Source organism: Canis lupus, chromosome 23, assembly GCF_003254725.2.
Source record: "Canis lupus dingo isolate Sandy chromosome 23, ASM325472v2, whole genome shotgun sequence".
Taxonomy (NCBI): Eukaryota; Metazoa; Chordata; class Mammalia; order Carnivora; family Canidae; genus Canis; species Canis lupus.
Window position 1 is genome coordinate 1,574,635 of NC_064265.1, and position 21,566 is coordinate 1,596,200.

Here is a 21,566-nt window from a genome sequence, read left to right on the forward strand (position 1 = left end):
AACAGAAATAACATATGATCCAGTAATTCCACTACTGAGTATTTACCCAAAGAAAATAAAACACTAATTTGAAAGAATACATGTATCCCCAGCAGCCTTATTTATGATAGCCAAGATACAGAAAAAACCCATGGCTAGACAAATGGATAAGGACAACATGGTACACACACACAACTATTACACAGCCTGAAAAAGGGACAATCCTGCCATTTGTGACAACATGGAGTGAAGTAAGTCAGACAGAGATAGACAAATACCGTATGATTTCACTCATATGTAGAATCTAAAACAAAAACAGAAACAAATGAATAAACAAACAAAAAGCAGAATCAGACCTGTGCAACATCCTGCCATTTCATTAAGAAACCAACCAGCAACATTTGTGGGCTGTGTCTAAAGTACTCCAAATAATGGATTAGAAGAAGACCAATTCCATTCCAATATTTGTTGGGACCCCACCATGTGGCAAAGGCACCCAGAGGCCAGCACGCTTGGAAAAGGCAGTCAATGTCCATCCTGAGGGGTGCCATCAGGCTGTCTGCAGCCCCATAGCTTCATGTTTAATGTAAACCCAAACTCCCTTCTGTGCTAGACTGTGGACCTGTGGACATTTAAGGGTTAAAGTCAGAAAAATCAAAACTCCCTTGATTTTAGTTATGTTGTTGGTTCATTTAAAGTTTGTGCTTCTCACACTAGCCAAAACTCAAGTGGATAAATTCCTCCAGGTTCAGGTATGTTTCTGTTAGCAAAATCAAATGCCTCTTGGTATCCTACAAGTATTTTACACTCGAAACACCAAATAAAAACAGTTCAGATTTACAAAGTATTAAACACAGACTTTACTATTTTTCCTCTTCCTCCTAGTCCTCTTTGAGCAGAAAGTCCCTTTTTAGCAAGTGACTCCTAAGTTCCTGTGATCAAGCTCACTGTAGATTTAGCAAGCCTAACTCATCTGTACGCCCAGGTAGTCATCCTGCCAGCCCCAGTGCCACCCCTATCGCCCTGCTTGTCCCAGGCCACAGTCACACACGGGCCATCTCAACACCTGTCTGTCCTCCCTGCTCACCTCCCTGCTCTTCCCTCTCCCTCCTCTCTATTGGCAACCCTGCTGCCTCCTTCCAGGGAATCAAACCCAGCTTTCAAACCCCTCCTCCCAAATACACAAGGTTCAAACGTACTCTTTGCAAACCAACAACTAAGAGCATGCACACAGCCCACCTCAACTGGTTCAGATGCTACCCACCCCCGAGCTGAAGGCCATCACTTATGGAGTACCTGCTCTGTGTGCCAAGCACCATGCTCTATCCTCAAACTAATACTTGCACACCCAGCCTCTTCCATCCTAGCCTCATCTTGTAGGTGTAAAATGATGCTCCCAGCAATTATGTACCTGGGAGCCCTCTGCCTTCTATTTCCTAAGCTTGAGACTTCTGGACCTTTCTCTCCCACTTGCACAAAAGTAAATACACAGTGTGAAAAAAAACACCTTTGGAACACACAAGGTCTAAGTTAACTCAGGGAGACTACAACACCTATAAAGCCAGCATATAATTCCACAGAAACCAAAGCATGTCAGGCTGATTCCCTGCCCCCCCTCCCCCCTCAAAAAATGTCCTGGGCTACTTGGGTAGCTCAGGGTTAGGCGTCTGCCTTCAGCTCAGGTCACAATCCCGGGGTCCTGGGATGGAGCCCTGTGTCAGGGTCTCTAAGTGGGAGTCTGCTTCTCTCTCTCTCCCTCTGCCCCTCCCCCTGGCTCATGCTCTCTCTTGTGCTCTCTTTCTCAAATAAATAAATAAATAAATAAATAAATAAATAAATAAATAAATAAATAAAGTCTTTAACAAAGAAAAAAAAGAAAAAGAAAAAGTCCTAATTATTTTTTTAAGGTGATCACTTTTCAGTGGTCATCTTTTCCAAGGACAGTGAGCCCCCTAGATGGCACAAGGGCAGACCACCTGCAACACAACCCTCTTAACATCCTTACCCACAGCAGCTGAAGGACCCCAGCCGTGCAGGAGTTACCTGTGCACCCAAGGGTCAGCCCTGGAGAGCAGCACAGTCACTGCAGCAGCCTGGACCTGAGAAGGGGCACAGGGAACTTTCTGGGCAATAGAAATGTTCTATTTCTTGATCTGGGTGGTAGATATATAAATACATAAATCATCATGCAAATGAACTCTTACTAAAGTTAAAGGCAAAGTGGGCACATGGCACTTACCAAAATTCAAGAAAATCAGTTTGGCCTGTATCCCAGGACACAGTTTGATGAGAAATGGAATGGCAACATACAACCCCAGAACACAGAGAAGTATCTTCTTCATTCGGAACCATAGGCCCTTTCGCCTGCAAGAGAAGAGCAATTAACAGGTCAAAGACTGTAGTGCAATTTTGCTACCGTTTATTAATAGCATTATCAAAATCACTAACCAAAATCCACATGCAGTGTTCCCCATAATAATTATGCCAGTAATAAGACTCCCACCTGCTTTTGTTAAAATTATTATTTTAGACAGTCTTTCCATTTGAGCTTAGAACTCTCTATTGTGGGGGTAGGGGAAGGGTACGTATTTTTCTCCCCAAAAGCCAAGGGACTGGACCATCTTGATGATTTTCTATGCCCACCCTGGGATCAGAACACAGCACAGACATTAGCTCCTCAGCAAGTGCCCAACCTGACGTCAGATAGTAACCGCAGTTTCATCTCCAGAAAGCGGCCAGCCTTAGGCTGCGTGACCACTGTCCTTCCTGTAAGCCAGCCACAGGCGTAGGCTGCCCACTGCTCCTTGTAGGAAGCAGGAACATGAACAGAACCTGCCCAACCAGGTCTGGGGAGGGAGCGAGGAGGGGCAATAAGACTGTGGCCTGTAGCTGACACTCCCTGTCCCTGTGTTCCAGCCCATGTTCTATAGGGCACCACGGGACGGAGGTCCCTTTCCCAGTCACTGTGGGCCAGGTCTCCAGACCCTCTTCTAAGCTCACCAGGCTCCAAGGTTTCCTCATCCTATTCCTGATGCCTTTTCAAAACTGCCCCAAGTCCAGAGATTCTAAACTTCTTGGACTAAGGATTTCTCTACAACTAGAAAATTGAAGCCCCCAAAAAGCTTCTGTTTACATGACTTATATTTATTACTATTTGTCATGCAAGAAGTTAAAACAGAAATTTTAAAAATATTTATTCATGTATCTAATAACAAGAAAACCATTAAATGTTAATATAATTAACACTTGTTATTTAAAAAGTGATTATATTTTCCAATTCAAAAACTTTTCATGAGAGAATTTACAAATTTTTTTAAGCCAGCCGCTTAACAGAAGACAGATGGATTCTACATCTAATCTGTTGTGATACGACATGTTAGGTAGCATCTGGAAAATTCTGAGAGAATGAGTGAAAAAGGCAAATACCTTTGGGTTATTATGAAAATCATTTCAACCTTTTGGACACTCTGGAAGGATCCTGAGGAGCACCCTTGGGAACCACTGCTCTAACTTGTGAACCACATCTAAACTTCAGTGGAGCCAGGTATTTATTTCTGGACTGTTTCCAAAATATTTAAGGTGGTTTTAAATATAGATCTAGAACTGCTGACACATGCAATAATACAGATGCATCTCAAAAGCATTCTGATAAATTAAATAAGACACATACAAAAGACCACATATTGTAGGATCTTATTTACCTAAAATTCTAGAAGAGACAAAACTATAGGGACAGACAAAAAGAACAGTGGTGGCTAGGGGTTGGGGATGCATGGAGATTGCAAGGGGCACAGGAAACTTTTAGAGGAATCCAAATAATTTTATCTTCATAAAAATGTGTGGGTACACATTTGTATTATAAATAATACCTTGACAAACATGCATAAGACAAACATGCATATCTGAGAGTATAATCCATTCACTCATTCACCTGCTTTATTTGATGCTAGTACTCTTTGGGCAGTAGATACTAGGGGAAGAAAAGGAAGGCATCTGCATGCATGCTATGTTCCCAGTTCAGTGGGGCAGACACAGAGCTCTGAGAGAGGCACCTGGTGTAGGGTGATCTGACCCAGTCTGGGCTGCCAAGGAAGAGGCCACTGGGAAGAAACACTAAGTTAGCAATACAGGAGTTAACTAGATGATGTGCAAGAAGAATTTAAAATGACATCTTAAAAAATAAAAAATAAAAAATAAAAAAAAAATAAAATGGCATCTTAGGGGTGTGTGGGTGGCTCGGTCTTCAGCTCAGGTCATGATCTCAGGATCCTGGGATGGAGTCTCACACTGGGCTCTCTACTCAGCAGGGAATATGTTTTTCCCTCTCCCTCTGTGCTCACATGTGTATGGACACACACTCTTTCTCATTCTCTCAAACAAACAAATAAATCTTTAAAAAAAATAAATGACATCTTAAATTCCATGCACAATCTGCCCTTTCAATGATGAAGAGTGTACAACATTGTGGGTAAAGGTGCTGGGTCTGAATTCAGATGAGCTAGATCAACATTTAACCTACCACTCACTAGCTGTGCAATCCTGGACAAGTTACTTAACCTCTCTCAGCTGTGGTTTCCTCCCTGCACAAAGGGCGTAAAAGTGGTACCTCCTTTGTGGGGATTACACATAGAGTGCACACATGAGTTCCACGTCCACAATATCTAAGCTGTCATCACCATCTTCTAATTCTCATTAAAGGAAAGAGCAGGGACTGGGCATAGTGAACAGCCCTGAAAGGGAAGGTTGAGCACAACGTGGTAAGTCCAAAGAGGCCAAGAAGAATTTAGGACGTCATTCTGGGAGAAAACAGAGAACCCATAAAAAAGAAAACAGCTTGCAATCAAATGCACAACCATCAACTGCCAGATGCACAGCTCATGCTTGGGTCCTCCACTCCAGCCACACTGGCCATTCCTATGTCCCTTGCATAATTTTGGTCACTCACCCTCCAGAGCCTGCATAAATGTGCAGTAGCACATTAGTATGGTGTCTAGGCAGCATGGAATTTTATGTCCTCAGAGAAAGGAAAACATAGGACCATACGAAGACTTGATCAAAAACATTCACAGTGGTGTGAAGCCTGGGTGGCTCAGTGGGTTGGGCTTCTACTCTTGGTTTTGGCTCAGGTTGTGACCTCAGGGGTCATAGAACTGAGCCCCATGTCGGGGGCTCTGCGCTCAGCATGGAATTTGCTTGGGGTTCTCTCTCTCCCTCTGCCCCTCCTCATACTCCTCTCTCTAAAATAAAATACCATAAAACAACCAAAAACATTTAAGAAGGTTTTATTCAAAATCGCCATTGAGATAATGCAAATGTCTCTCAGCAGGTGAATGGATGAACAAATAATGGTTTGTCCTTAGAATGGAATACTACATGGCACGAGAAAGGAGTCAGCTACTGATATATGCAAACACATGGATGAACCCCAAAATAATTATGCTGAGTGAGGGGCACCTGTTTGGCTCAGTCGGAAGAATGACCCTTGATCGCAGAGTCATGAGTTTGAGCCCCACACTGGAGACAGATTACATAAAAAAATTAAATTAAAAAAACCCAAAAAACAAAAAACCTATGCTGAGTCAAAGAAGCCCAACAAGATGGCCATGACACCAGCAGACTTCTGCTGTGATATATCATTTCACCTAAAAAGTATTCCTGTTCATCAGTAAAATCAGTATTGTCTTTTCTGTGCTGTTTCAGGGTGGTGGTTCCTCCACAGACAGTGGCTTTTCATCTTCCTTATATTTCAAAATAGTTTATATAAGATGGAAACTGTCTGTTTCTTATAAAGTTAAAATAATCTATCAAGAGAAACAAGAGAGAAGAGGATATAAACAATGTCAGGAAAAATATATAATTTTCTTCATTTCTTCTTAATTATACCTACTTCTTGTGACAATTTTGTTAATTTTCTCAGAAATTCCTTTAGTTGCAACTCTCACTATTGCTGGTAGTATTGCTACTTATGTAGTTACTCCTTGCTAGAAGCATTCCCTGTTCTCCATCACTGATAAGAATGAACATATCCCACACAGCCGAGGAAAGCGTCACCTCTAGGTGCTAAATAGCACCTGCATGCGACCTGGAGTAATCCTGGAGGCCCACCTTTCTCCACACTACACATATCCCCATGCAGAGCAACAATTTTTGCCACAGGCTATATATTCAGTGTGTTTGTCTTTAAAGGTTATTCATATTATCAGTACCATAAACAGATAATCTGAATCCCTTGTTAAGAAATAGAAAGGAACTGTAAAAATAAATGCAATGAATGGACTTAGGATGCAGCCCATCACTTGCATTTTTGGGCATTTATTCCAGTGAAATGAAGACTTATTTTAACACAGGAATTTGTACATGAATGTCTACAACAGCTCTATTCATAATAGCTCCACCTCAGTTGCTTCTCAAGAGGTGGATAAACAAACTGTCCCTATTGGCCATGGAGCACTAATCAGCAATAAAAATTATTGATTGTGCAACAACTTGGATGAACCTGGGAATTATGCTGAGTTTAAAAAGTCAATTAATCCCAAAAGGTCACATATTGTGTGAGTCCATTTATAAAAATGTTCTTGAATGATAAAGTGAGGGGCGCCTGGAGGCTCAGTTGGTTAAGCATCTGTCTTTGACTCAGGTCATGATCTCAGGGTCCTGGGATTGAGTCCCAAGTTGGGCTCCCTGCTCCTCTGCCTCTCCCCCTGCTTGTGTTCTCTCACGCAAATGAAGTAAAATATTTTTAAAAAGAAAAAAAGAAATGCCAAAGTGACAGATATGGAGATGAGTTTAGTGGTGCCTGGGTTTAGGGATGGGAGGGCAAAGGTGTGGGTGGCAATAAAGTGGTGGCAGGAAGCCTGATTAGGGTGGTACATGTGGTACCTATATCCACATGCAAAACAATCTAGACACAGACTTACATCCTTCACAGAAATGAACTGATAATGGCTCACAGAGCTAAATGTAAAATGTGAAGCTATAGAATTCCTACAAGATGGCAGAAGAAAATGTAGGTAACTTTGGGTGGGGTGGTGACTTATTGGATACCACATCGAAGGTTCAAACCATCAAAGAAACAATTGATAAGTTAGACTTTACTAAAATTAACAACTTCTGTTCTGTAAAAGACAGCATTAAGAGAATGAGAAGAGGGGATGCCTTTGGCTCAGGACCTTGTCATGATGTCAAGGTCCTGGAATCAAGCCTTGCATCAGGCTCCCTGCTCAAACAGGAGCCTGCTTCTCTCTCCCTGCCCCTCCCCTTCACTACTCATGCTCTCTCTCTCAAACAAATAAATAAAATCTTTTTTGGGGGGGATCCCTGGGTGGCTCAGCAGTTTGGCGCTGCCTTTGGCCCAGGGCGCGATCCTGGAGTCCCGGGATCGAGTCCTGCGTCGGGCTCCTGGCATGGAGCCTGCTTCTCCCTCCTCCTGTGTCTCTGCCTTTCTCTATGTCTATCATAAATAAATAAATAAATAAATAAATAAATAAATAAATAAATAAATAAACAAACAAACAAACAAACAAATCTAAAAAAATAAATCTTTTTTTTTTAAAAGAGAACATGAAAAGAGAAGCCAGACGGATCCCTGGGTGGCGCAGCGGTTTAGCGCCTGTCTTTGGCCCAGGGCGCGATCCTGGAGACCCGGGATCGAATCCCACATCGGGCTCCCGGAGCATGGAGTCTGCTTCTCCCTCTGCCTGTGTCTCTGCCTCTCTCTCTCTGTGTGACTATCATAAATAAAAAAAAAAAAAGAAGAAGAAGAAGAAAAGAGAAGCCAGAGACTGGGAAAAAACATTTGCAAGAGACGTATCTGATAAAGGACTAGTTTTAAAATATACAAAGGATTCCTAAAATTCAACAATGAGAAAACAATCCAATTAAAAGAAGAGCAAGAAACTTGAACAGATACCTCATCAAAAAAGATATATAAATGAGAAGCATATGAGAAGATGCTAAATATTATGTCATTGGGGAATTTCAAATTAAAACAATAAATTACCACCAGACACATATTACAATGGACAAACCCAAAATACAGTGCCAAATGCTGATGAGGACATGGAGAACAGGAACTCTCACTCACTGCTGGTGGAAAGGCAAAACGATGCAACCCCAATGGTGCTTTCTTACAAAACTAAACATACTCTCACCGTGCCATCTGGTAATCTCACTCCCTGGTGTTTACTCAAATGAGTAGAAAACATGTTCACAAGTAATTATAGTAGCTTTATTCATAGTTGCCTAAAGCTAGAAACAACGAAGATGACCTCCAGAAGGTAACTAGATAAACAAACTGTGGTACAACCAGACAACAGGATGTTATTTAGCTTAAAATGAAATGAGCTATTTAGCTATGAAAGGACTTGGAGCAAACTTATTATCAGTCAGTGGAACTTACTGCTCCTTGTTGTGCCCAAGATCGCGAATCCAAGAAACCACCAAGGAGCCGACACCGATGCAAACACATGAGGGTTTATTGACAAGCTCGAGCTTGGGTCCAAGTATATCCAACACAGGGGAGCAGGGACTTGGACCCCGAGACTAAGAGGGGTAGCAGCTTTATAGGGACCAGTGGCCAATGGGATACGCAGAAAGTTGCACAGTCATGTCGGTCCACACGCAGGTGGCCAATCGAATTACATCTTACCCTATAGTATCCATTTGAGCTGGCCTATTACTTTGGTAAGAATCAATGCGCAGTTGTGGCGGGCACAGGGCGGGGTTACATTGTTGTGAGCCGATTTCCGATAAGGGTGTGTCCAGCGGCCTGACTAGGGTGGGGCAGCGCCTTAAGCAATAAGCAGGTCATGTGGGGGTCATACAGGAGGTGGCAGGTGCAGCATAAAATGGAGTTAGTTCTGCTCTGCTTGTCCAGGGGTAGGGGATTTTTGTTAAATTTTCTGGGTCCCACATCCTGAGTCAAAGAATCCAATCTGAAAAGGCTACATACTATATGATCACAACTACATGACACCTTGGAAAAGACACAACTACGGAGACAGTAAAAAGATTGTTGGTTGCCAGGGGTTAGCAGGATGGACGGATGAACGGGCAGAGCACAGAGGAACAATTGTGCATGGTACCACGACAGTGGGGATATGTCATCACACAGTTGGTAAAATCCCCAAATGTACAAGTTGAACCCGAATGTAAACTACGGACTTTGGGAGGTGATGATGTGTCCCCACGGGCTCATGACTGTAATAAATGTTCTATTATGGCGCAGGACATTGGCAGTGGGGGAGGTTCCCTGTGTGGGGGCAGAGGTATACTTGGAAGTGTCTGTACGTTCTGTTCAATTATGCTTGAATCTGAAGCTGCTCTAAAAACAGTTTAAGATCATCAATCTCACAGAATCAAAATAGAATGGCGGTTGTCAGGGGCTGTAAGGAGTGGGAAATGAGAGTTATTAATCAAATGCACCAAGTCTCAATCATGCAAGACGAGCAAGGTCAAGAGATCTACCATACAACACCACTCCTACAAGTAACAATATCCCTTTGTACACTTCACACATCTTACTAAGAGAGTAGGTATGCTAAGTGTTCTTAGGAAAATAAACTAAAACTTAACCTCTTGCTCTTGTTTTTAAGTGAACAATAAAAATGTTGCTTGTAGCTATCAAGTGTTTTGGGACTCCCCAGGAAACCTGAAGCCAAGGGTGGAAAATGAGGCCAGTGCTGGAGTGATAATTAGTGGTTAGTGACAGCAGATGGAACCAACAGTAAAGAGCACAATAAAGAAATTCACAGCACAAGCAAAAAAAAAAAAAAAAAAAAAAAAAGAGCTTTTGTTTCAAAATCTCCACCGCTCTTATATTAATTAGAAAATGTATACCATTCTTATAATCAGAAAGTTCTAGACTTGTAAATAATAGGTTCTGCAAGAGTTCCATAACTAAAGGAAAAGGTTTTTGTAATCTAGAAATACAAGGCCTGCATGGTGTTCTCAGCATGCTCCTTCCTCCTTGTCCCCCAACTGCAGTGGTGCCCTAGTTGCCTACAAGGTGTGCCTGGGTAGCTCTCTGGGGCACGCTTCTTTCCTTCTCATCCTGAGAGACTCTCCTTATACATGACATGCGTTTCTAGATTTCTGATGCTATTTCTTTTCCTTTTTTCTTTTAAAGATTTTATTTATTTATTCATGAGAGAGAGAGAGAGAGAGGCAGAGACACAGGCAGAGACACAGGCAGAGGGAGAAGCAGGCTCCATGCAGGGAGCCCAACATGGGTCTCGATCCCGGGACTCCAGGATCACGCCCTGGGCCCAAGGCAGGCACCAAACCGCTGAGCCACCAGGGGATCCCTCTGATACTATTTCTTGATATGAATACAGGCACATCTCATTTTAGCGCGCTCTGCTTTACTGTGCTTTGCAAATATTGAGTTTTTTACAAATTGAAGATCTGTGGCAACTCTGCATCAAGCAAGTCTTCTGGTGCTATTTCTCCAATAGTATCTGCTCCCTTCATGTCTCTGGGTCACATTCTGGTAAGCCTCATAATTTTTCAAGCCTTTTCATTATTATTATATGTGTGATGGTGACCTGTGATCAGTGATTTTGACCTGCTGAAAGCCCAGATGATGGTTAGCATTTTTAACAAGTATTTGCAAATTAAGTTACATACCTTTTTTTAGACATAATGCTATTGTATACTTAATACACAAGAGTATAAACATAATTTTTATAGAACTACCTTTTATATGCACTGGGAAACCAAAAAATTTGTTTGGTTAGCTTTATTGCAGTATTTGTTTTTATCAGTGGTCTACAACTAAACCTGTAACATCTCCAAGGTATGCCCATATTTAATAATTAAGTATACGTTCTTTTAATACCCAAAAGTGTAAGCTCCCATAATGAAATTTAATTTCTCTAGATCTTATTTCAATCAGTGCTATGGTCGGTAATGAATCTCGTCAGGAAGCTTGAGTCTTTTTAAAAGGCGTACAGAGAAAAAAAATCTATTACCACTTGCATAATCAGCAAGATAAAAATATTTCGTTTAAAAAAAGTTCAAACAGAAAAAATACAAAACTGATTAACAAATCCAAGAGCTGTTTCTTCAAGAAAAAGCAAGAAAAAAACCAGCGACTTCTGGGCTAGAAAGAGAATATACAAAATTAGGGATCAGAAAAGTGAGGTAACCCCATATGAGATAATCTCTTTTAATAGAGAATATCACATACTTTGCTAAGCTAATAAATTTTTATAATTCAATTATGACTATTTTGTAAGAAAACATAGTGACAATCTTCTCAAATTGTTAGGGAAAAAAAATGAATGAAACCTAGAACTAAAGGAGGTACTGGGTAAAGCTATTGAAGAAATATATCCTGAAGGACACTGAACCCAGAAACACCAACAGGCACTCCCCCCTAACTTTTAAGAAATAATTATCAAATCATACCGTTAGCGGCAGAACACGGGAAACCAGAGAGAATGTTCAAAAGCAAAGCTGGTTTTAGTATAATCGACAAATACAATCAATACAGTCCCACAAAGAAAACTACCAATGAATTTCAAAGTACAAAGAGATGCAATAATCTTGGTAGTATAAAAGCATATTAGGTAGGAATGTAAAACAACACAGCTGATATGGAAAACAGCTTGGTAGGTCCTCAAAATGTTAAGCACAGAATTACCATATGATCCAGCAATTCCAATTCTTGGCTAAATACCCCACAGAACTAAAAACAGGTACTCAAGATACTGCAGACCGATGCTTACAGGTGCATTGTTCACAGCAGCTAAAAGGTGGAAGCAACCCAAGTGTCTTTCAATAGATGGATAAACAAAATGTGATACACACATACATAGAATATTATTCAGGCATAAAAAGGAATGAAATTCTGCTACAATTATACAACATACACGAACCTTAAAAACATTATGCTGCATGAAACAGGCCAGACACAAAAGGACAGACGCCAAGGACAAATATTCTATAATTCCACTTATAGGAGGCACCTAAAAATAGTCAAATTCATAGAGAAAGAAAGTAGAATTCTGTTCGCCAGGGGCTAGATGATGCATGGGGTGGGAAGGAGGAGCTATCATTTAATTGGTACAAAGCTTCTGTTTGAGATGATGGAAAAAATTCTGGAAATTGATAGGGGTGATGTCGCACAATGTGAATGTATTTAGAAATTGCCAGAGAATAAAAGAAAGGTATTAAAAGATTAACAAAGTTCAACATGTAGTCCCAATAACAAATATTTAATTAAGGACATTCCCTTAAGACCATATTCATACCTACCTCAAACCAGTAATTAAAAACAAGCATTACTGATACGAAAGACACTAGACAGATGATGTTCACTATTAGCATGATTTAATACTGTTCTAGAAGTGTAATTTAATAAAGCAAGAGAAGATACAAAGTATAACTATAAACACTGGAAGAGAAAAAATACTTGATAGTTGTCTTCAGACAAAATTCAAAAAACTACAAAAAACTAATGAATGAGAAAGTGGCCATTTGCCAAATAAACTCCAACAGCTTTCTGCATACCAAAATTTACAAATTAAAATGTGCATTGGAAAAGGTCCACACCACAATTAGAAGAAAGAATGTTTTAATTCTCCAATAATTGTCTTCACAGGAAATGAGAAAATTATGGAGCTATTTTATAGTCAGGGGTATGAAGTAAGATTTGGTATAATGATGAAACTGTTATGGGTCCTTTATGAGAAGATTTAATATTTCAGGGTATCTTTTCTCTTTTTGATGCTACTATAAATGGAACTATTTTCTTGACTTCATTTTTATTGTTCATTGTGAATGTATAGCAATACTACTGATTTTATGCAGTTGGGCCCTGATCCTTTTGTGTCTGGCCTGTTTCATGCAGCATAATGTTTTTAAGGTTCGTGTATGTTGTATCGTGTATAATTGTAGCAGAATTTCATTCCTTTTTATGCCTGAATAATATTCCATGTATGTGCGTATCACATTTTGTTTATCTATCTATTGAGAGACACTTGGGTTGCTTCCACCTTTTAGCTGCTGTGAACAATGCATCTGTAAGCATTGGTCTGCAGTATCTTGAGTACCTGTTTTTAGTTCTGTTTTTAGCCTTACCAATCCCCTGTGCAGTCAAACACCTGATATAACTTGGGGGGGGGGGTGAAGGGGAGAAGGAGTGGTAGGAGGAAAGAGAGAAAGAGAATCCCAAGTAGGCTGCGCTCCCAGAGCGGAGCCCAACATAGGGCTAGATCTCACCACCCTATGAGACCCTGAGACCATGACCTGAGCCGGAATCAAGAGTTGGACGCTTAACCCACTGAGCCACACAGGTGTCCCTAATCATAACTTTTTTTAAAAAACCTGATAACTTTTGGCTCCCTGAAAAGTTAGCTATTAACAACCTACTGTTGACCAGAAGCCTTACGTATAAAACAGTCAATTAACCTGTATTGTATACATTATACCCTGTATTCTTACAATACAGTAAGTCACAGAAAAGGAAATATTAAGAAAATTGTAAGAGAAAACAGAACTGTACTATAAAAAATCCATGAATAAGTGAACTCACACAGTTCCAACCTGCATTGTTCAAGGGTCAAGTTCATACTGATCTTATATCCAATAACCTAGCTGAACTTACAAGTTCTAATAGGTTTTCAGTAGATTTCTTACGGTTTTCTCTCTGTAAGACCATGCCATTTGCAAAGAGAAACAGTTGGGCTTCTTCCTTTCTGGTGTGAAGATAACCTGTCATTTCTTGCCCAATGGCCCTGGCTGGAACCTCCCACTACAATGATGAATAGAAGTGGTGAGAGTAGACACCCTTGTCTTTTTCTGGTTATTAGGGGGAAAGCACTTAGTCTTTGTCATGTATGATGTTAGCTATGCAGTTTTTTGATGTCCTTTATTAGACTAAGAAGTTCATTCTATTTCTAGTTTTTTGAGGGTTTTATCATGGAAGGGTATTGGACTTTGTCAAATGGTTTATCTGTGTCTATTAAGATGATCATGTGTTTTTTGTCCTCTATTAATATGGTGTATTTCACCAATTGATTTTTGTATGTTAAACCAGTCTTGCAGTCCAGGGATAAATCTCACTTGTTCATGGTGTATAGTGATTTTCTGTACTGTTGGATTTAGCCTGCTAGTATTTTGTTGAGAATTTCTGCATCTATATTAATAAGAGATACTGTCTATAGCTTTGTTTTGCAACGTCTTTGCCTGATTTTGGTATCAAGGTAATGTTAACCATATAGAATAGGTTGGGAAATGTTTCTTTATATTCTTTTTTTTTTTAATTCATGAAGAATTGATATAAATTCTTTAAATGTTTGGCAGAATTTACCAATGAAGCCACCTGGGTGTTGTTTTGTTGTTGTTTTTCCTAATTCAATCTTCTTACTTGTTACAGGTTTACTCAGAGTTCCTGTTTCTTTTTAATTCAGTTTCAATAATTTATGTGTTTCTAGTAATTTGCTTCTTTTTTTCAAAGACTTTAAAAATTTATTTATTTGAAAGCGAGTGAGAGAGAGCACAAGCAGGGGGAGGGGGCAGCAGGAGAGGGAGAAGGAGAAGCAGACTCCCCGCTGAGCAGGGAGTCCAATGCAGGGCTCCATCCCAGGACCATGACCAGAGCCAAAGGCAGACACTTTCTTGCCTGAGCCACCCAGGTGCCCGGAATCTATTTCATCTATGCTATCTACTTTAGTGGCATACAATTGTTTATTCTTTCACAATCCTTTTTATTTTTGTAAGGTCAGTAGTGCTGTCCCAACTTTCATTTCTGATTTTAGTTATTTGCATCTTCTTCTCTTGGTCGGTCTAGCCAAAGGTTTGTCAGTTTTGTTTCTCTGTTCAAAGAACCAACTTTCGGTTTTGCCGATTTTCTCTACTATTTTTCTACTTTTTTATTTCATTAATCTCTACTCTTATTTCCTTCTGCTTGTTTTAGATTTCGTCTAGTGTTATTCTTTTTCCAATGTTTTAAGGTAGGTTAGCTTACTGATTTGAGACCTTTTAAAAATTTTGTTATTTACAGCTATAAATTTCTAAGTAGTGCTTTAGCTACATTCCATAAAGTTTTGGTATGTTGTGTCTTGAAGTAGTTTCTAATTTCCCTTGTGAATTCTTTGATCCCTTGATTATAAGGTGTCTGTTTCATGAAACTGACCCTCAATATAAGGAATGCAATTTAAATACATGAAACACACTTTGCCGCTCAGCTACTGGGAAGCTGAAGATGGTATCTGCTTAACAATGTCAAAAATCCCTTTTGAAATTCACTGAATTCATTTTATTATGCACTCATGGGCTGACACCTGCAGTTTCAAAAACAACTCGCCATGTTCATAATGTCAACATGGGTCAGGGCAGAAAGAGAGAAAGACTAGAGAGAAAGCAAGGAGCAGAAGCTGCCCCTGGGAGTGGAAGGAGGAAGTCTTAAATAACTGATGCAGCCTCAGATGTCACCAGGGACCAAGCAGGGAAATGGACCTACATGAAGTGGTCTCTTCTCAGATCATGGGGAGAGAACATGCTCTACTTAATGGCAGATATTTCCACCCTAAAGTAATCTTTACATCACTTCTGGTGATTATCAATCCCTACACTGTACTGCTTAACACGGCTCTGGAACTAGGGTGCCCATGCCCCTGCAGAGGAGCAGTGCACAGCCTAGGTACAAGTAGCCGGACATGTGTGCACTTTTGACGAAACGGGCAAGCATGTAAGGACTTGAGGACCTGACTTTTTTTCCTTCTTTAAACATGTTTTCAGATAATATCTGGACCAGTCTTCTCCCATTGCTTTTGCTATCTCACTCTCATAAGAATTTTTAAATTGTGTATCTCTTTGCACATTTAAAAGTTGACCCCTAAAATTTGTTATAAGTTTAAAGGGGTGCTTGGATGACTCAGTTGGAAGAATATGCAACTCCTGATCTTGGGGTCATAAGTTCCAGCCTCAGGCTGGGCACAGAGATTACTTTAAAAAAAAAAAAAAAAAAAAAAAAAAAAACATAGATACATACATACAAACAATTTAAGTTTAAAAGTTTTGGGGCACCTGGCTGGCTCACTTGGAAGAACATGCAACTCCTGATCTCAGGGTTGTGAGTTCAAGCCCCATGTTGGGTGTAGAGATTACTTAAAAATAAAATCTTAAGAAAAATCAAGGGTGCCTAGGTGGCACAGTTTGCTAAGCGCTGAACTCTTGATTTCGACTCAGGTCATGATCTCAGGGTCATGGGATCAAGCCCCACATTGGCTCTGTGCTCAGCAAGGAGTCTCTTTCTCCCTCTGACCATCCTGCCCACCACTCTCTCTTACTCTCAAACAAATCTTAAAAGAAAAGTTTTTAGGGGTGCCTGTGGGGCTCAGTCAGTTGGGTGTCCAACTCTTAGTATCAGCTTGAGTCATGGTCTCATGGATCCTGGAATTGAGCTCCAACTCGGGATCCCAGATCAGCAAGGAGTCTGCTTGAAGATCCCTTCCCCCTGCCCTTCCTCCTACTCGTGAGCACTCTCTTGCTCTCTCTCTCAAATAAATAATCTCTAAAAAATTTTTAAAATTAAATAAATAAGTTGACACACTTAAATAGGAAATAATTTTTGATATACAGTAAATACTGATCATTTAAAGTATATAACTCTCTTAAGTGTATGCAACAGAATCAAAATACCATAGTGACTTAATACCTACTATCATCCCCTCTGAAAATACATGAATATGCTAATTGTTAGGTCAGAAACCTGTGCTTCCTTTTTCCCCTTGAACTTACATTCCTATTTTGCTTCCCACAGTATAATCCTAATGTAGTATGTTTTATACTTCAAACTATTTGTTGATATTCTTGTTATATCCCTCTTGAACAAAAATGCATAACAGAAATAAAGGGGATCCCTGGGTGGAGCAGCGGTTTGGCGCCTGCCTTTGGCCCAGGGCGCGATCCTGGAGACCCGGGATCGAATCCCACGTCGGGCTCCCGGTGCATGGAGCCTGCTTCTCCCTCTGCCTGTGTCTCTGCCTCTCTCCCTCTCTCTTGGTGACTATCATAAATAAATAAAAATTAAAAAAAAAAAAAACAGAAATAAAAACATTTTAATTTTTTTTTTTTTTTTTTTTTATTATTTATTTATGATAGTCACAGAGAGAGAAAGAGAGAGAGGCAGAGACATAGGCAGAGGGAGAAGCAGGCTCCATGCACCGGAAGCCCGATGTGGGATTCGATCCCGGGTCTCCAGGATCGCGCCCTGGGCCAAAGGCAAGCGCCAAACCGCTGCGCCACCCAGGGATCCCAATAAAAACATTTTAAATCTCTGTAGCAATAAGATTCTACATTAAAACTTTCTTTCTGGGGATCCCTGGGTGGCACAGCGGTTTGGCGCCTGCCTTTGGCCCAGGTGCATGGAGCCTGCTTTTCCTTCTGCCTATGTCTCTGCCTCTCTCCCTCTCTCTGTGTGACTATCATTAAAAAAAAAAAAAAAAAAAATTAAAACTTTCTTTCTGGGGGATCCCTGGGTGGCTCAGCAGTTTAGCGCCACCTTCAGTCCAGGGCATGATCCTGGAGTCCCGGGATCAAGTCCCACATCGCGCTCCCTACATGGAGCCTGCTTCTCCCTCTGCCTGTGTCTCTCTCTCTCTGTCTCTCATGAATAAATAAATAAAATCTTAAAAAAAATAAAACTGTTTCCTTTTGGATGAAGTTATTACAATTATTAATATACACAGTAATCAAGATGACAAATATATTTTGACAAATACACCTGTAATGAGATGGATTCCACTACTTTTCCAAGTGCATCATGTGTATAGATGTATGTAATTTATTGACAGAATAAAGGCAGGGGTTAGCATCAATTCTATTTGTTTTTGTTTTTAAATTGTAAGTGCTAGGGACTTCTTCAATCAATAAATGGGAACTGAAGTTTAGTATTACCACCACTTCTTTTAATTCCTTCAGGGTTATATGCCAAAAATCAGAGTGAAAAAATTGTTTTTGATGAACTGGTAGCTTAATTAAGCCCTCTTTAATATTTGTTGACAGCCAAGAATTTGATACCACCTAACTTGTAAAATATTTTTACGCCATTAGACATTCCCTTACTATTTATTTCTCAGCTTTTAACAAGATCTGAGCCTCTTGCTCACTTGGAGTCAACCTTGGTCTGCCCTTAGCATGGATCCTCCCCCACCCTGATAACTGATCAAGCCTCTCATCCCCTGTTTTTGATGTCTCAGTCCTTGTCCTGCCATTGGCAGGAATTAGGCCAATTTAGCAAGAATTGCTCTACATTTGATATGTCCTCTTAGTAAATTTCCATCCACTGATTTCCTTAAATCTGCTTGTTGGCTATAAATCCCAAGCTGTTTCCTCAAACGGATTCCAGACGGGACTGCACAAGGAACTGACCTTTCCCACCTGGCTCCTCCTTCTGCCTCCTCCAGCCCTCAGTCCACCCCCTAGACCTCTCCCTTCCCCGCAGTCAGTAGGACTTCAGGGCCTGCCTCCATCAGGGGCTCTGAAGGGACTCGGGGACCAGCAAACGCAAACCCTTGAGGCCTAAGAGAATCAGAAACAGGCTGGATATTCTACCCCCTTGGTTGAGCTATGGAAACACCTGGACTGCTGCTTGGTGTTTCCATAAAGTCCCTCACCCAAAATTACATATCAGGGGAGACAACAATCTTAAAAGCCTCTCCCACAAATATCAGCCCTCATATTAAGTATCTTAACTTGCTCCATCTCCCAAAAACACAATTCAGATAAAACCATCCAGCAGGGCCAGGAACCAACCCTTACATAAGCTACTGAGTTTTTTTATTAGTGTGTTTATGCCTGACTCATGGCTAGAATTTCAGAATGAAAGCAGTAAGATCTTTATTTGCATTGTTGGCATTTCATGTATGTATGTATGTATGTATGTATGTATGTATGTATGTATATATGTATATACACATTACCTATATGTGTTATTTTCCTACCTTCAGATGGTATTACCAAATTAAGTTATAAAATCCCTTAAAGGAGCTCTCTTCTAATTGGCTTAGAGAGAAATAAGCACTGATATAAATTAAATATTCCTCAAAATCTCAGAAATATAGGAACTAATCCAAATGTGCTTCAAGTTCACATGTAAAGATCAGTTTGGTATTGTCAGTTTAATAAAAACAGGTACATCTTCTGAGTTATCAGCATTTAAGTATACTATAAGCATAGATTGTAATTCCATTTGAGTAATAAAATAATCTCTCTACAAGTAAATCTACCAAGTAAATTTGCAGTAAAAATTGTCTGATATCCATTCCTTCATGCATATATTAAGCACAGCAATAAAACATAAAAAACATGTATTTAACTTTCTTAGGGTTTTTGCTTTTATAATTTTTTTGATACCTGCCTAACATGCACATGTTATACAGTTAACAGGGAAATAACTTTGATGATGGCTAGTTTTGCTTAATGTCTTATGGAATCTTTTCAGAACAACCCAAGCATAATTGTTAAGAACACAGATATCAGGTTGATATAAGTGAAATAAATATATTATAAATGGGTTTTTTAACAATAATTATGTTTCATAATATATATGCCTAAAAGTAGTTTTGAAAATCTTTACGTTAGGATAGGTTAAAGAATAAATACTCCTTAACTATCTAAATTAATTCTAGGTAAGAAAACATTAAAACAATCTTTAAGCATAAGTTTAACGTTATATACTTTTACCTTTTTATATTTATACAGTAAAGATGCTAAAAATAAGTATTTGAGATTGTTAATAAACATGTCCCTTTGGTCACACTGAAAAACTGTACTGTGAGGAAGCATTTACCTATAAAAACTGAAATGGTATATTCAAAAAATTTGCTAATCTGCTACAAAATGCTGGTATATGACAGACAATTCACAATCATTTTCATTTTCCTCTATAAGATAAAGATTAATGGTTACAAATTTTAACCATAATATGTAAATGAAACCATTAGAAATAAGAGTGAAAGGCAACTTTGCATGAAAAATATACAAGGAACACAGAATGTATTTTTGTTGAGAAAAATAGATTTTACACTAAAGTAAAACAACTTATTTTTCCAGAATAAGAAAAAGGGAGAGCAGATGGATTCAGAAAGTTGCAGAACTTTTGTCAAAAAGAATTTCATGTTGTGTGGTTAAAGCTGGCTAAGACTGGATGAATTTATCTATAAGGTTTTGTTTGTTTTGTTTTGGTTTTTTTTTTTAAATAAGCCTTGGTATCAACAATACCTATGTAAAACTAGAGTTTGGTTTCTTACTGTTAAAATTTTCTTAGGCAATAATTATGCCCTTAGAAGGAACTATAAAAGGTTTTTTCTTTACATTTTAAGCTATCTGCCTAGAAGACAAAGACTCTATGTCTTACCAGAATACTTTCCTGTGCCTTATTTTAATCTTTATCACGTTTTTGACTATTTAACCAAATATTCTCACTTTTAAAACACCTAGGGTTGTTTTGTTACAATCATATTATTTCCTACAGCTACTTTGAATTCTTTTATTGTCAATTTGCTTAAATAAGTAGCTATGTATTCTTTCACAGTGACCTAGGATCCTAGTTAGCGAAGCGTTCAAACCTTTTGACATTGTTGACAATTTGCGATAGTCTGCCTTCCTTCCCCATATCAAATCCTAATAAAACCTTCATCTCAAACTGACCTTGGGATTTCCCAGAAAGTCCCTGGAAAGTCACAAAGATTTGTTCTTTATCTTGTGAAAAGAGAGATGTTAAAAATAATTAGGTTTCTGGGATGTGTGGCTGGCTCAGTCCATAGAGCCTGTGACTCTTGATCTTGGGGCTGTCAGTGCAAGCCCCACGTTGTGTATAGAGATTACTTAAAATAAAAGCTTAAAAAAAATTAGGTTTGATATGTTGAGTTGCATATCAGCATTGTCAAATAAGAGATGTTCAACCTCCCCTAGGTTATATTTACATGAGAAATATCAGTAATGTAAGTATTTCAGAAATTGTAGGCAGTTCCTAGAAATGTGTCAATGCCCTTACTACCCATGATATGTATACCTGGCATAATGTAATATATATGCCTAGTATAACCAGTCATAACTCTGGTTAAGATTTAAAATGCTATCTGTCACAGAAATAACCAAATTTCCTTGACAATTGTTTTTTTATAATGAACTCTCATCAGATCTTTAACCGTGGTCATTTTAAGTTTTTTGTCATCCACAGATAGTTGTTTTACACAGATTCTTCCCTGAAAGTGTTTGCAATCCATTACAGTTTATAATTTGAGTGGAGTGTCATACTTGGGAACGATGCATACCATCACATATAATCAGACAGCTTTAAGGAACTAACATCTACTTTTTGGAGCCACTGCTTACAAAGAAGCTCTCTTGGAAAAACAGTCCTGGTACTTGACTTAAAAGGTCCCAGCCTTACTTACAGGTAGGTCACTATCTGGCAGTCCCAATGACCATAAGATATTTTGGGGACTTCAAGACGAGAGGAGTTCCATCCAAATCTACCAGTACTGCACTTCCTGGAGTGGCTTCCTAGCTTTGAGTGGTTTTTATTTTTTATTTTTTTAAAGTTAATTTATTTTTTATTGGTGTTCAATTTACTA

At 39.3% G+C, this 21,566-nt stretch overlaps 1 protein-coding gene across 6 annotated transcripts in view; it reads right to left on the reverse strand.

The window, feature by feature from the left end:
• The window catches only part of ABHD12 (abhydrolase domain containing 12, lysophospholipase), a 66,521-nt gene that overhangs the window by 20,054 nt on the left and 24,901 nt on the right, over positions 1-21,566 (reverse strand). For 5 of the 6 annotated variants that reach the window (XM_035705305.2, XM_025461506.3, XM_049100044.1 and 2 more), the window contains exon 2: positions 2,219-2,343. In XM_035705305.2, coding sequence (XP_035561198.1) covers positions 2,219-2,343 — 125 coding nt within the window. Of the gene's footprint in view, positions 1-2,218; positions 2,344-8,377; positions 8,462-21,566 lie in introns of those variants that run through there. The other variant, XM_049100046.1, reaches the window with a different exon arrangement.